Here is a 12,507-nt window from a genome sequence, read left to right as displayed (position 1 = left end):
TCATTTTTAATTTCCCAAATATATATATATATATATATATAGAAAAGTTCTAGAATGGAAAACCTTCACTCCTAAGGAATCACAGCTCATTAATGATTAATGGCACGTGTCTTACCATTTAAATTCAATGGTGGGACTCAAAGGGGCAATGGCATGCCCAAAAAATAAAGCACTTCGAAGAAATTTTGGAAAAGAAATTGAAAAAAATAGTATTTTATTCCTTCTAGAGCTTGGCTTTGTTTAAGAGGTTACTGCGTGTTCTACAAGCCTAAAAGTTGTAGGCCAGTGTCTAAGTCAACAAAAAAAAAAACTTCTTTTTGAATGACGCCAGTCATTCAACGGGGCAAACTTAAGTGTGCGTACTATGAAATAGGTGAGTTTTGTTCAGCTTTTTGTAAAAGTGTATAATAAAAAGGTAGAATTTTTTAAGAGTGCATAATAAAAAAGTGCATTTTCAAAAAACTGAGTGTTTAGTAAAAACTGTTAAAAAGTGCTTTTTGAAAAAACTGAGTGTTTGGCTAGCACTTATAAAAGTGGCAGTTTAAGGGATAAATTACCAAAAAGGACAATGTATATATAAGGGAGTTTATTTCAGACTTTTTTTTTTAATGTGAGTTTATTTCATACTTAAATCAACTACTTCATATACTTAAATCAATTTTTCTCTTTCTAAAAAAATTAATTTTTTCTCATCAATATTAGCTAATAATAACCTACCACTTAAGATTTATTGTGAAAATATTGTAAAATTATTGTGATAATTGATACTGATTTTAATTTTAACGTACTATTAAAATTGTTTTTTTCTCTTTCTAAAAAAATTATTTTTTTCTCACCAATATTAGCTAATGATAACCTACCATTTAAGATTTATTGTAAAAATATTGTGATAAAAATTAATACAGATTTTAATTTTAACGTACTATTAAAATTATTTTTTTCTCTTTCTAAAAAAATTATTTTTTTCTCACTAATATTAGCTAATAATAACCTACCTTTTAAAATTTATTGTGAAAATATTATACAAATATTGTGACAACATTTCCTCTTTCTTCTTTTTTTTTCCTTTTTTTTTCCCCTCTTTTTTCTCCTCCACCCACGTACCCTTCTCTTTTTTCTTTTTCTTTTTCTTTTTACTTCTTTCCCCTTTTTCCCTACCACTTCCCCTCCAGAACATTCCACTTTTCACTTTTTTCTTCATCCCTTTTTCTTTTCCCCTTTTTCCCTTTCTCTTTTCCTCTAGAACGTTGTTCCACCACTGAGCTCTTTTTTTTTTCTTTTTTTCTTTTTGACAATTCGAAACCTGCTCTTTCACTTCCTCCAGAGAAGATGATGATGATGATGATGATGATGATGATGATGAAGATGATTGAAATATTGGGTTTGTATTTTTATTTGATTTTGATTTTGGGTTTGGGTTATGGGTTTTCAATTAATGGTTTAATTTTGAGTTGATTTTCTGTGGATTTTGGGTTTGATTTTGAGTTGGGTTTGAAATGGGTTTTGTTGATTTTGTTGATTGTGGTGGTCGATCGGGTTCACGGATGACTTACCACAGAGAGGGCAGAGAAGAGATGAGCGTGAGAGTGAGAGAGCTCAGGGCTTGACAGTAGAGCAGAGAAGAGACGAGAGAAATAAAAGGAAAAGCGTGAGAACTGAGGTATATATCTGCAAGGGTAATTTGGTAAACAGCAAGAGCTAACGGATAAAAATGCGCGTTTCCTTTTGTTTATGGACCTCTGCTGCTGCATATTTGTTGCGCGTTTCCGGACCATTTTTTGCCTTGGCCCAAAACGCAACTTTTTTCAAAAAGTTGCATTTTGGGCTGAGCCAAACGCAAATAACTTCTCAGCATTTTGCAAATGCGCATATTTGGTAAAAGTGGGCTCAAAACGCCCAACCAAACGGGCACTTATGAGTTATGAGTATTAAAAACTGACCTACCATTTAAAGGCAGCTATTGGCTGGTAAGCAAGAAAAAATCATCTACAGAAAAAGCCAAAAAAATCAGCTAAAAGTTTTCAAACTTCCATGGATAATGATGGTAACAACGGTTTTGAATTTGCCCGTAAAGTACAAGAATAATACACATAAGAATTAATTAGCATATTGATTAATTTGATTAATGATAATGATTAATTTTCTATTAAAAAAAATTGATTAATTATTAGGGTCAACAAGTAAAATTATTCATTTTCAAAATCCTATTTTATTGGGTTTTTTCTTTATTTAAATTTTAAACAATTAGAAGCCTGAAAAAAAACAACTTCCCAGTCCTCTAATTTTTCTACTATCTTCAAATTTCAATATAATACAAATAAACTTAAAATAATTACCATTAAAATTTTCTTTATCCTCTACCTTTTATTTTTGTCTTCCACCATCACTACGGTTAACAATAAATGTGTATGATGAACATAAGGAGGATGTCATTAGCAATTTAGGTCACAGTCGACATGTTATAGGATTTGGAAAGTTGTTCTGATCTTATCCTCTCATCTCCATGTTCTTGAATTTGTTCTTTCAAAATCCTCATTTAACTAAAAGAGGCTAATAGTAATAACTTCACTCTTATTTTTATATAATTTGAGATTAGGTAATTCAAATTTCAAACTTCATAGGATTGCCTCTTGAAAACCCTACTCTCTTTTTTTTACTTTTTATTTATTTATTATTGTGGGGGGTAAAAACCCAGAGCTACTTAACGGGCCTGGAATACCGGGTTAAGAAGTATTATATTTCCGATGAGCAATAGTTGGGTGGGGACGGCCCATCTGAAGGCAGAAAGCCCAGAAGTAGAGGGGAGTACCGTCCGAAGAGGTCACTACTGGTCCGAAGATGTCTCACTCCTCAGCCACAAATAGCCTTGATCAAATAAACGTGTGGAAGGTCCGTATAATCTTCCTAGCGATCCCAATGATGATGATAAGTTCTGGGTAGGTCTGGAGATGATCAGAACAATGAGATATCTAAAGAAAAAGCTGCCACCACCACATTTAATACACTGCAACAGCTTTTCTGGCCATATTTATGTGGAGAAGACCCCTGAACAATGTAACCTCAGCTACCGCCACTCACAAAGAACTAAAGTAAGCACATGACGTGACATGCATTCAAGTAGATACGCGGATGAAGAACAGGTGGACGATGGAGATGATGGGAAAGGATGCTATATAAAGAAGAAGGGTCCCTAATAAGAGGGAAGGAGAGAAAGAAAAGAGAAGCTTTACTGTACCTCTGAATGTTGTAATCACTGTTCACTTAATAAAACATCTCTTCGGACATTCATTTAGGGAGTTGTTCATGCATTATTTCATGTTATCATCACTGCAAGTAACCTAACCTATCATTGTTTACTTCATAACCAGCCCAGCTCTTTTACCCACTCTCTACAAATTCATTGTCCTGGGTTTATTGGGCCTTCAACCCATATCTTTTAGGCTTGGGCTACAAAAACGAACCCTACAATTGACGCCGTCTGTGGGAAGAGCTTGTGCAGGGATGAAGACAATGGTAGGTGATGGCTGGACACGGTCAACAAGAAGCGGAGTCTAGGGCATCTTAGCACGTGGACCCTTTTCTTAACCTGGAGCGAAGACAAGACCGTGAGGGTAGCGTACACACCGTGCCCCCTGGTCAGAATCAATCACATGGTGGGAGTCGAATGTCCCATGCAGAGAAGAACCGAGATTTGCAGCGGGAGATTGAAAAGCTAAAAAGGGAGTTACACCATGCAAAGAGGAAACGGGCGTCCTCGTATTCTGACGAGGACCCAGATGACGAGCCGGACGTCACTTACCAGCATAAATCCAGGACACCAGCCAGCCATTCCTATACCTATGAAGAGGAATCTCTTCGCAAGGAGCAACGCAGAAGTCCATCACGGGGAGACGTGGGACACGATGCCATGAGCAGGGCTCTAAACCAGATCTCCTGGTCACCCTTCACGTGCAGGATTAAAGAGGCAAGACTTCCTCAGTGCTTTAACCAACCAACGTTCACCATCTACAACGGCAAAACAGACCCCGTGGAACACGTGAGCCACTTTAACCAAAGGATGGCTGTCTACTCCAAGGACGAAGCGCTGATGTGTAAGGTTTTCCCTTCCAGTCTTGGGCCAGTTGCCATGAGGTGGTTCGATGGGCTGAACCCAAATTCCATCAACTCTTTCAAAGAGCTCACCCAAGCCTTTGGTTCACGTTTTGTCACCTGCCGAAGAGTGGCCCGACCCTTGTCTTTTCTGCTATCTTTGAGCATGCAGGAAGGAGAAACACTGAAGGTGTATTCGGACAGATATTGGGAGATGTTCAATGACATGGAGGGCAATTTTGATGCAATGGCCCTAGAAACGTTTAAGCTCGGCCTCCCTACTGACCATGGTTTAAGGACATCTTTGTCTGGTAAACCCGTTACTAGCATGCGTCAGCTAATGGACCGCATTGAGAAGTATAAGAGAGTTGAAGAAGACCAACAACAAGGGAAAGGCAAGGAGAAGGTTATCCCCCAAGAGAGGAGAGATTTCAAGTCGAATCGATACGCCAACAGCAAACCAAGGAGAGATTTTTCGGCGCAGTCAAGGGCAGCCAACCCCCAGACTGTCAACACCGTATTCAAAGATCCAGTCCATCAAGTTTTAGAAAAGGTCAAGAACGAGCCGTTCTTCAAGTGGCCGAACAAGATGGCAGGGAATCCTGATAGACATAATCGCAATCTCTATTGCCAATACCACCAGGATCATGGACACACGACTGAGGACTGCAGAAGTTTGTGGGTTCATTTGGACCAACTGGTCGGCGAAGGGAAACTGTGACATCTCTTACATCACACTAGTGGTCGAGGAGGTCCGGTAAGTGCGGAGTCCCGAAGGGATGATCCTTTAAAACCCCCTCTGGGAACTATCAATGTTATCTTTGCAGCCCTAGGGAGGACAGGGTCCTAGCCGTCCAAGATCATGTCGGTGGGTCGGCTACCTGCAGGAGAATCTGGTTAAGATCCGAAGACGTGTAAACTGGGCGATCAACTAGTTTTAGGTTTCTCGGACGCGGACAAGGTGGGCACTGTCCAACCTCATGATGAAGCGTTGGTCGTCACCCTCAGAATTGGGGAGTATGATGTGAAACGGGTGATGGTTGACCAAGGTAGCGCTGCAGAAATAATGTACCCTGATCTCTACAGGGGGCTGAACCTCAAACTTAGTGACTTAATACCATATAGTTCTCCGCTAATAAGTTTCGAAGGAAGAGTTGTTACCCCGAAGGGCCAAATACGACTACCTGTACAGACTGGCTCAGAGGTGGTGGAGGTAGATTTTATAGTTGTGGACGTTTTTTCACCCTATACGGCGATTGTAGCCAGACCTTGGCTGCATGCGCTAGGGGCGGTTTCTTCCACCTTGCATCAGAAAATCAAATACCCATTCGAAGGCCAGATTTGCGAAATCCGGGGGGATCAATCCGTAGCTAGACAATGCTTGGTAGCTGCCATTCAACATGAGCCAGGAGCCGAGTCATCAACTACGGCTGAAAGGGGCTTATAGCAACCAAAGTATCAGTCATCGCCCACTAAAGATCCGGACAAGGACGCAGGGTACGAAGATTTGACAAAAGTCCTCATTGGAGATAATCCCGAAAAATTCTTTCAAGTTGGATCCTAGTTACCTTTGCAGGAAAAAGAGGAGTTAGTACGATTTCTTAAGGAGAACCTCGACGTATTCGCCTGGGATGCTTATGAAGCCCCAGGGTTGGATTCGGAATTTATATGCCACCATTTGAAAGTAAACCCCATGATCACCCCTAAAAAGCAGCCCCCTCGGCATCCATCGAGGGAACATGCTGAAACAGTCAGAGAAGAAGTAATAAACCTCAAACAAGCTGGAGCTATTAAAGAGGTTTTCTACCCAGAGTGGTTGGCAAATACTGTGGTGGTGAAAAAGAAGAATGGGAAATGGCGAGTATGTGTGGACTTCACTGACTTAAATAAGGCATGCCCTAAAGATCCATTTCCCATGCCAAAAATCGATCGGCTGGTAGACGCCATTGTCGGACACCCCCGAATGAGCTTCTTGGACACATTCCAAGGCTATCATCAGATACCCTTAGCCCTGGAAGACCAGGAGAAGACTGCTTTCGTGACTCCCATGGGTAACTACCACTATAAGGTGATGCCATTCGGTTTGAAAAATGCAGGTTCTACTTACCAAAAGATGATGACGAGGATGTTTGAACCACAGCTGGGAAGAAATATTAAGATTTACATAGATGACATGGTGGTGAAGAGCAAAATGGTGGCCGAGCACGTGAAAGACCTAGAAAGTACCTTTGAAGTTCTCCGGAAATACAAGCTACGCTTGAACGCTTCTAAGTGCTCATTTGGTGTGGGATCAGGCAAGTTTCTAGGGTATATGGTGACTCACAGGGGAATTGAGGTCAACCTTGATCAGATAAAGGCCATCAATGAGTTGCAAGCTCCTCGGAATCCCAAGGAGGTTCAGAAACTGACAGGGATGACGGCAGCCCTAAATCGATTTATCTCTCGATCAGCGGATAGGTGTCGGCCCTTCTTTTCCTTGATTAACAAGTGGAAAGGATTCGAGTGGACGAAGGAGTGCGCTGTGGCCTTCCAACAGTTAAAAGATTATCTAGCTCGACCACCAATTATGTCCAGCCCTAAGCCCGACGAGGTCTTGGTCGCGTATATCGCTGTAGCTACCCATGTTGTAAGCTTGGTACTGATCCGAGCAGATGGCGGTGTGCAGAAACCCGTTTATTGTGTAAGCAAGTCGTTGCATGATGCCGAGATCCGTTATTTACCGTTGGAAAAGGCTATTCTAGCAGTTGTACTCGGTACACGAAAGCTCCCACATTACTCCCAAGCCCATACAGTCGTCGTTCTCACCCAGCTTTCGCTCAGGGCTATACTCCGAAGTGCAGACTACACAGGAAGAATTGCAAAATGGGGGGCGATCTTAGGGGCTTTTGATATCAAATATATGCCACGCACCTCGGTCAAGGGCCAGGTGCTTGCTGATTTGGTAGCCGAGTTCACGGAGCCCCGATTAGAAGAAGTAAAGCTGACATCAGACATGGATGAAAAATCGGTTGGTATGATCTCATACTAAGGCCCTTCCCATTGGGAGGCGTACGTGGATGGTGCTGCAAACTAGAAAGGCTCTGAAGTGGGGCTAGTGCTGATATTCCCCGAGGGAATCGTTATTGAAAAAGCATTAAGGCTGGGTTTCTCGGCAACAAATAATGAGGCGAAATACGAAGCCCTATTGATGGGGATGAGTATGGTCCAAAAGATGGGGGGAAAGGCAGTAAAGTTATTCTCGGATTCAAGGCTGATTGTGGGTTAAGTACAGGGGAAGTTTGAGGCAAAGGACGAAAGAATGCAGGGATACTTGAGCTGAGTCAAACATCTGCAGTCAGGGTTCAGCTTGCTGCATATTCCTAGGAATGGTAACTCACACGCTGACTCCTTGGCCACTCTAACCACCTCTTCGGCACAAGATTTGCCGAGAGTTATCCTCGTTGAGGACTTGTATAAACCCACTGAAGCAGGAAAAGAAGTAACTCAAGTACATCAGGTCAGGGCTGGACCCAGTTGGATGGACCATTTAGTTAAGTTTCTAAAGGAAGATATCTTGCCTGAAGAGAATGGAAAAGCCGATAAAATTCAGAGGATAGCAGCTAGGTTCTGGTTGTCTGAAAATCAGAAACTATACAAACGTTCCTATTCAGGACCGTACTTGTTGTGCATACATCCTGAAAAGGCTGAGCTGTTATTAGAGGAACTGCACGATGGAATCTGTGGAAGCCACACTAGAGGTAGATCTTTGGCTCACCGAGCCATCACTCAAGGTTATTGGTGGCCAAACATGCAAAAAGAAGCCCTAGATTATGTTAAAAAGTGTGATCAGTGTCAGCGATTCGCCCCACACATTCATCAGCCAGAAGGGACTCTCAACCCGCTATCCAGCCCATGGCCTTTCGCCCAATAGGGCTTGGATATCGTGCGACCATTCCCTAAGGCTGCAGAAAACAAGAAATATCTGCTGGTCAGCACTGACTACTTCACCAAGTGGGTCGAAGCAGAACCTCTTGCCAACATCCGAGACGTAGACGTGCAAAGGTTCATGTGGAAGAGTATAGTTACTCGATTTGGAGTCCCATGTATTCTCATCTCGGACAATGGCCTACAGTTTGATAGCAAAGCATTTAGGAGTTATTGTAGCGAACTGGGGATCATGAATAGGTACTCCACCCTAGCTTATCCCCAGGGTAATGGCTAGACCGAAGCTGTCAACAAGGTCATTGTAAATGGCTTGAAAAAGAGATTAGATGACGCGAAGGGTAAATGGGTAAAAGAATTGCCACATGTACTTTGGGTTTACAGAACTACTCCACGCAGGTCTACTGGAGAGACTCCTTTCTCAATGACCTACGGGGCTGAAGCTGTCATACCTTTGGAAACTGGATTTTCGACGCTGAGAACTAGCTCGTTTAGTCCGACAGGTAACAATGAACAGCTAAAGAAGAGTTTGGACCTGATTGATGAAATGAGGAAAAATGCGATGGTCCAATTAGTGCATTACCAACAAAAGCTTAGACAGGGCTACGACGCCAACGTAAGGCTCAGACCTCTGGAACCTGGTGATCTGGTACTAAGAAAGGTGGTTGGCACCGCCAAGAACTCAGCTTGGGGAAAATTAGGGCCTAATTGGAAGGGTCATATCGTATTACTTCAGGAGCTGGCATTGGGGCATATTTCCTTGAAGATCTGGATAGTCATGTGATACCACGCCCATGGAATGTAAATAACCTCAAAAGGTATTATTATTAATCAAACTTTTCTTTTAATCAGCATATTGATCTGCTACTATTCCTTCAAGTGTTTAAACTTAAATCCATTCATGCCTGTAGTCCTCGGACCAGATGATATGGGTTAGTTAGCACTCTGTTACGATTTCTTTAAGTGTTTAAACTTAAATCCATTCATGTCCGTAGTCCTCAGATCAGATGATATGGGTTAGTTAGCACTCTGCTACTATTCCTTTAAGTGTTTAGACTTAAATCCATTCATGCCTGTAGTCCTCAGACCAGATGATATGGGTTAGTTAGTACTCTGCTACTATTCCTTTAAGTGTTTAAACTTAAATCCATTCATGCCTGTAGTCCTCGGACCAGATGATATGGGTTAGTTAGCACTCTGTTACGATTTCTTTAAGTGTTTAAACTTAAATCCATTCATGTCTGTAGTCCTCGGACCAGATGATATGGGTTAGTCAGCACTCTGTTACGATTTCTTTAAGTGTTTAAACTTAAATCCATTCATGCCTGTAGTCCTCGGACCAGATGATATGGGTTAGTTAGCACTCTGTTACAATTTCTTTAAGTGTTTAAACTTAAATCCATTCATGCCTGTAGTCCTCGGACCAGATGATATGGGTTAGTTAGCACTCTGTTACGATTTCTTTAAGTGTTTAAACTTAAATCCATTCATGTCTATAATCCTCGAACCAGATGATATGGGTTAGTTAGCACTCTGCTACTATTCCTTTAAGTGTTTAAACTTAAACCCATTCATGTCTGTAGTCCTCGTACTAGATGATATGGGTTAGTTAGCACTCTGTTACGATTTCTTTAAGTGTTTAAACTTAAATCCATTCATGCTTGTAGTCCTCGAACCAGATGATATGGGTTAGTTAGTACTCTGTTACGATTTCTTTAAGTGTTTAAATTTAAATCCATTCATGTCTGTAGTCCTCGAACCAGATGATATGGGTTAGTTAGCACTCTGCTACTATTCTTTTAAGTGTTTAAACTTAAACCCATTCATGCCTGTAGTCCTCGTACCAGATGATATGGGTTAGTTAGCACTCTGTTACAATTTCTTTAAGTGTTTAAACTTAAACCCATTCATGCTTGTAGTCCTCAGACCAGATGATATGGGTTAGTTAGCACTCTGTTACAATTCCTTTAAGTGTTTAAATTTAAATCTAGCTATACCCGTTGTCCTCGAACCAGACGGCTTGAGTAAGTTAACACTATCACAGCTCTCTGACTGCTTGAATCTAAATCCAACGTAACGGTTTCTATTGAAGTATCACTCTCTGATGAGCCATGATTGAGATTCCTGAATGTGTTTAAATTAACCCTAATCTATATTGCCTCTTATTCTTTTGTGCACATTTGGAAAGGCTTGTGGAGCTTTTTACTATAACCCCTGTAGTTTTCGTTGTTTAGTAATAGTTCTCATACATTCTGCCCCTTTCTAATACCAATCTTAGTCATGCGCGTTGTTAACGTAATATTAGGATCACGATCACCCACATACCCATAAAGTTAAAGTACAGGACTTAATAATAGTAGTAGGTTGTATCACACACAACAAAGGAAATAAATACGAAGGAGAAATTGCTTCATTAGTTAAAAGAGTAGCTTACAATCTCTTACACAAAAAAAAAAAAAAAAAAAAAAAGCCCTATACATCTACTCTTGAGCTGGAGGGACAACAAGATCAGCAGCCTGGCCTACCCGAGCAGCATCTTCTAGGGCTTGGCTCTGGGACTCAGCAAGAGTCTTCTCTTCGTCCGACCCTTGATCTTTGTCTTTGGCTGGTTCAACTGGCTGACCAGCCTCTCTGGGTGCATCAAGGGCGAATGGGGAAGCTTGACTGACTAAGCTTTGCTCCGTAGCCTCAAAAAGCTATGGAGCAGGAGGAGGGTCAGTCTCTGGGAGCTCTTGGATGTCTGGATCATAGTATATGCTCCCAGGTAGCCTCAGGGGAGAGTCTGAAGGGACCCCAGCAACGTCCAATGCCTTCTGTCAGGTTACATCGCAGTACTCACGAGCAATCGAAGCAAATTACTCCGTAAGCTGTTTCCCAGTCTCATCCACTCCCAGCTGATATGCCGCTTTTCTCTCAGCTTCAATTGACTCCTTGGCCAGTTGAACCTCCTGCTCGGCTGCTCAGGCACCCTTCCTAGCTTTTTGGAGTTCAGCCTTGAAACCCTTCACTAGCTCCCTCTCGGTCGCCAAGTTGATCTCTGTCATGCGCAATTGTTTGCGCTGCTCCTCGACCTGGGTCTCGGCGTTTTGGAGGCCGGCCTTGTAGTTGTCCCTCTGCCTGGTCACAGCTTTAAGCTGCTCAGACGTGCGAGCATACTCTTCCTTCAGCTGGCTAAGAGTTTTCTCCGCCTCGGATTGAGACTGGACTGCTACTTGGGCCACGAGGTAGGACTTCTTGTTCCATTCCTTAGCCACGTAGATTTGCTGAGTAATCTGCATGACAACATGTTCGACATGGGATGAAGAAAGGAAGCAGAGCAAATCAAAAATAGAACCTAAATTAAGAGAATGAGTTTATTTACCATGGCTATATCCCTCTTAAGGGATAAGAAGAGCTCCTGCTGGTTGAAGTGCCTGTAAGACTCCATATCATGAGGGAGGAGGAGTGGCTGCTGCAGGGCCTCAGCAACATACCCTGCCCTTCCCCTATCATAATTCCTGAGGGATGTATCCCAAGGAATGGAGGCGCCATCCAGCTCCAGCCTTGGGGACCAGATGCGAGGTCCCCCTCCTCGACGTACCTCAGCCCCGAGGACCTCGTCTCAGCTTTCGGTGGAAGTGGCCCTTTTTCCTCGAGGCTCTCTCACTGTCTTCTGTTACTTATTCGTTTTTGGTGGCATCCCCACCTCCCTCTCTTCAGGCTCGAGGGGCCTCTTTTTCTGTAGGTTCGGCATGGGCTTCAAGCCGAGTTCAGGAGCCTTAGGAGGCGCTGGAGGCAGGATCTCTACTGGTTGAGAGGTCCCAGCGCCTTTTTGCTCGGCCTTTTGGCCCCTATTCTTCATCAGGCGTTTCAAATCCGCCATGTCGTCGTCTGAAGAGTCGTCGGGGAGGGCAGTTATCAAAAATGGGCGGACACTGGACTGCCTGTCACCTTCTTCCTCAGCGTCCGAGACCTCTACCACTTGATTTGCCCCTGAAGCTTCCCCCCCGAAGTGGAACTTGTCTATTTGTTCTTCTAGCGAGGAGGTGGAAGAACCAACCTTTTCACCCTCAACGTTTGGTCCGAGGGGAACTTGCTTGAGTGGCTGGACGAGAGGGGTATACCCTGAGGGTGTGGGTGTGGTACAGGTGGAAGGTCGTGCGGTGCCAAAAAACCCTTAAACTCAACGTCAATACGGTTGAGACGTTTGTCTCCCTGGATTATTGCGTTGCCGACCGGTTGGAAGTCTTTTGGCTTCGCTTTGTACCCTAGGATGAGGGGAGCTGATCGGAGTTGTCCGTCCTTACTTACGAAGATCTCGGACCGTAGCAAAAAGTTGAGCGCGGCGAAGTTGGTGAGGCTGAGCCAAGGAGAGATGTTTCTTTTATCTGTTACAAGTCACAACAGAGTTTTGTTAGAAACTGGAAAGCAGCAACACAAGAAGAATCAAAAAACTGTTAAAAGACGAAGATCCTGAGCCTATGGTTAGTGTGCCTAAGTCTAATGTGTCCCACCTGG

The 12,507-nt window shown here is 42.9% G+C and overlaps 1 protein-coding gene across 1 annotated transcript; it reads left to right on the top strand.

The window, feature by feature from the left end:
• The first annotated feature begins 3,664 nt into the window (after nt 1–3,664).
• LOC136069893 (uncharacterized) lies at nt 3,665–4,810 on the top strand. The gene has a single exon (XM_065779001.1). The coding sequence runs from the start codon at nt 3,665–3,667 to the stop codon at nt 4,808–4,810; it is 1,146 nt and encodes a 381-aa protein (XP_065635073.1).
• Nucleotides 4,811–12,507: the final 7,697 nt, after the last annotated feature.

Source organism: Quercus suber, unplaced genomic scaffold (genome assembly GCF_002906115.3).
Source record: "Quercus suber isolate HL8 unplaced genomic scaffold, Cork oak 2.0 scaffold_2, whole genome shotgun sequence".
Lineage (NCBI taxonomy): Eukaryota > Viridiplantae > Streptophyta > Magnoliopsida > Fagales > Fagaceae > Quercus > Quercus suber.
The sequence above is the reverse complement of the archived record's forward strand: the minus strand, read 5'-3'. Positions and strand labels throughout refer to the sequence as shown.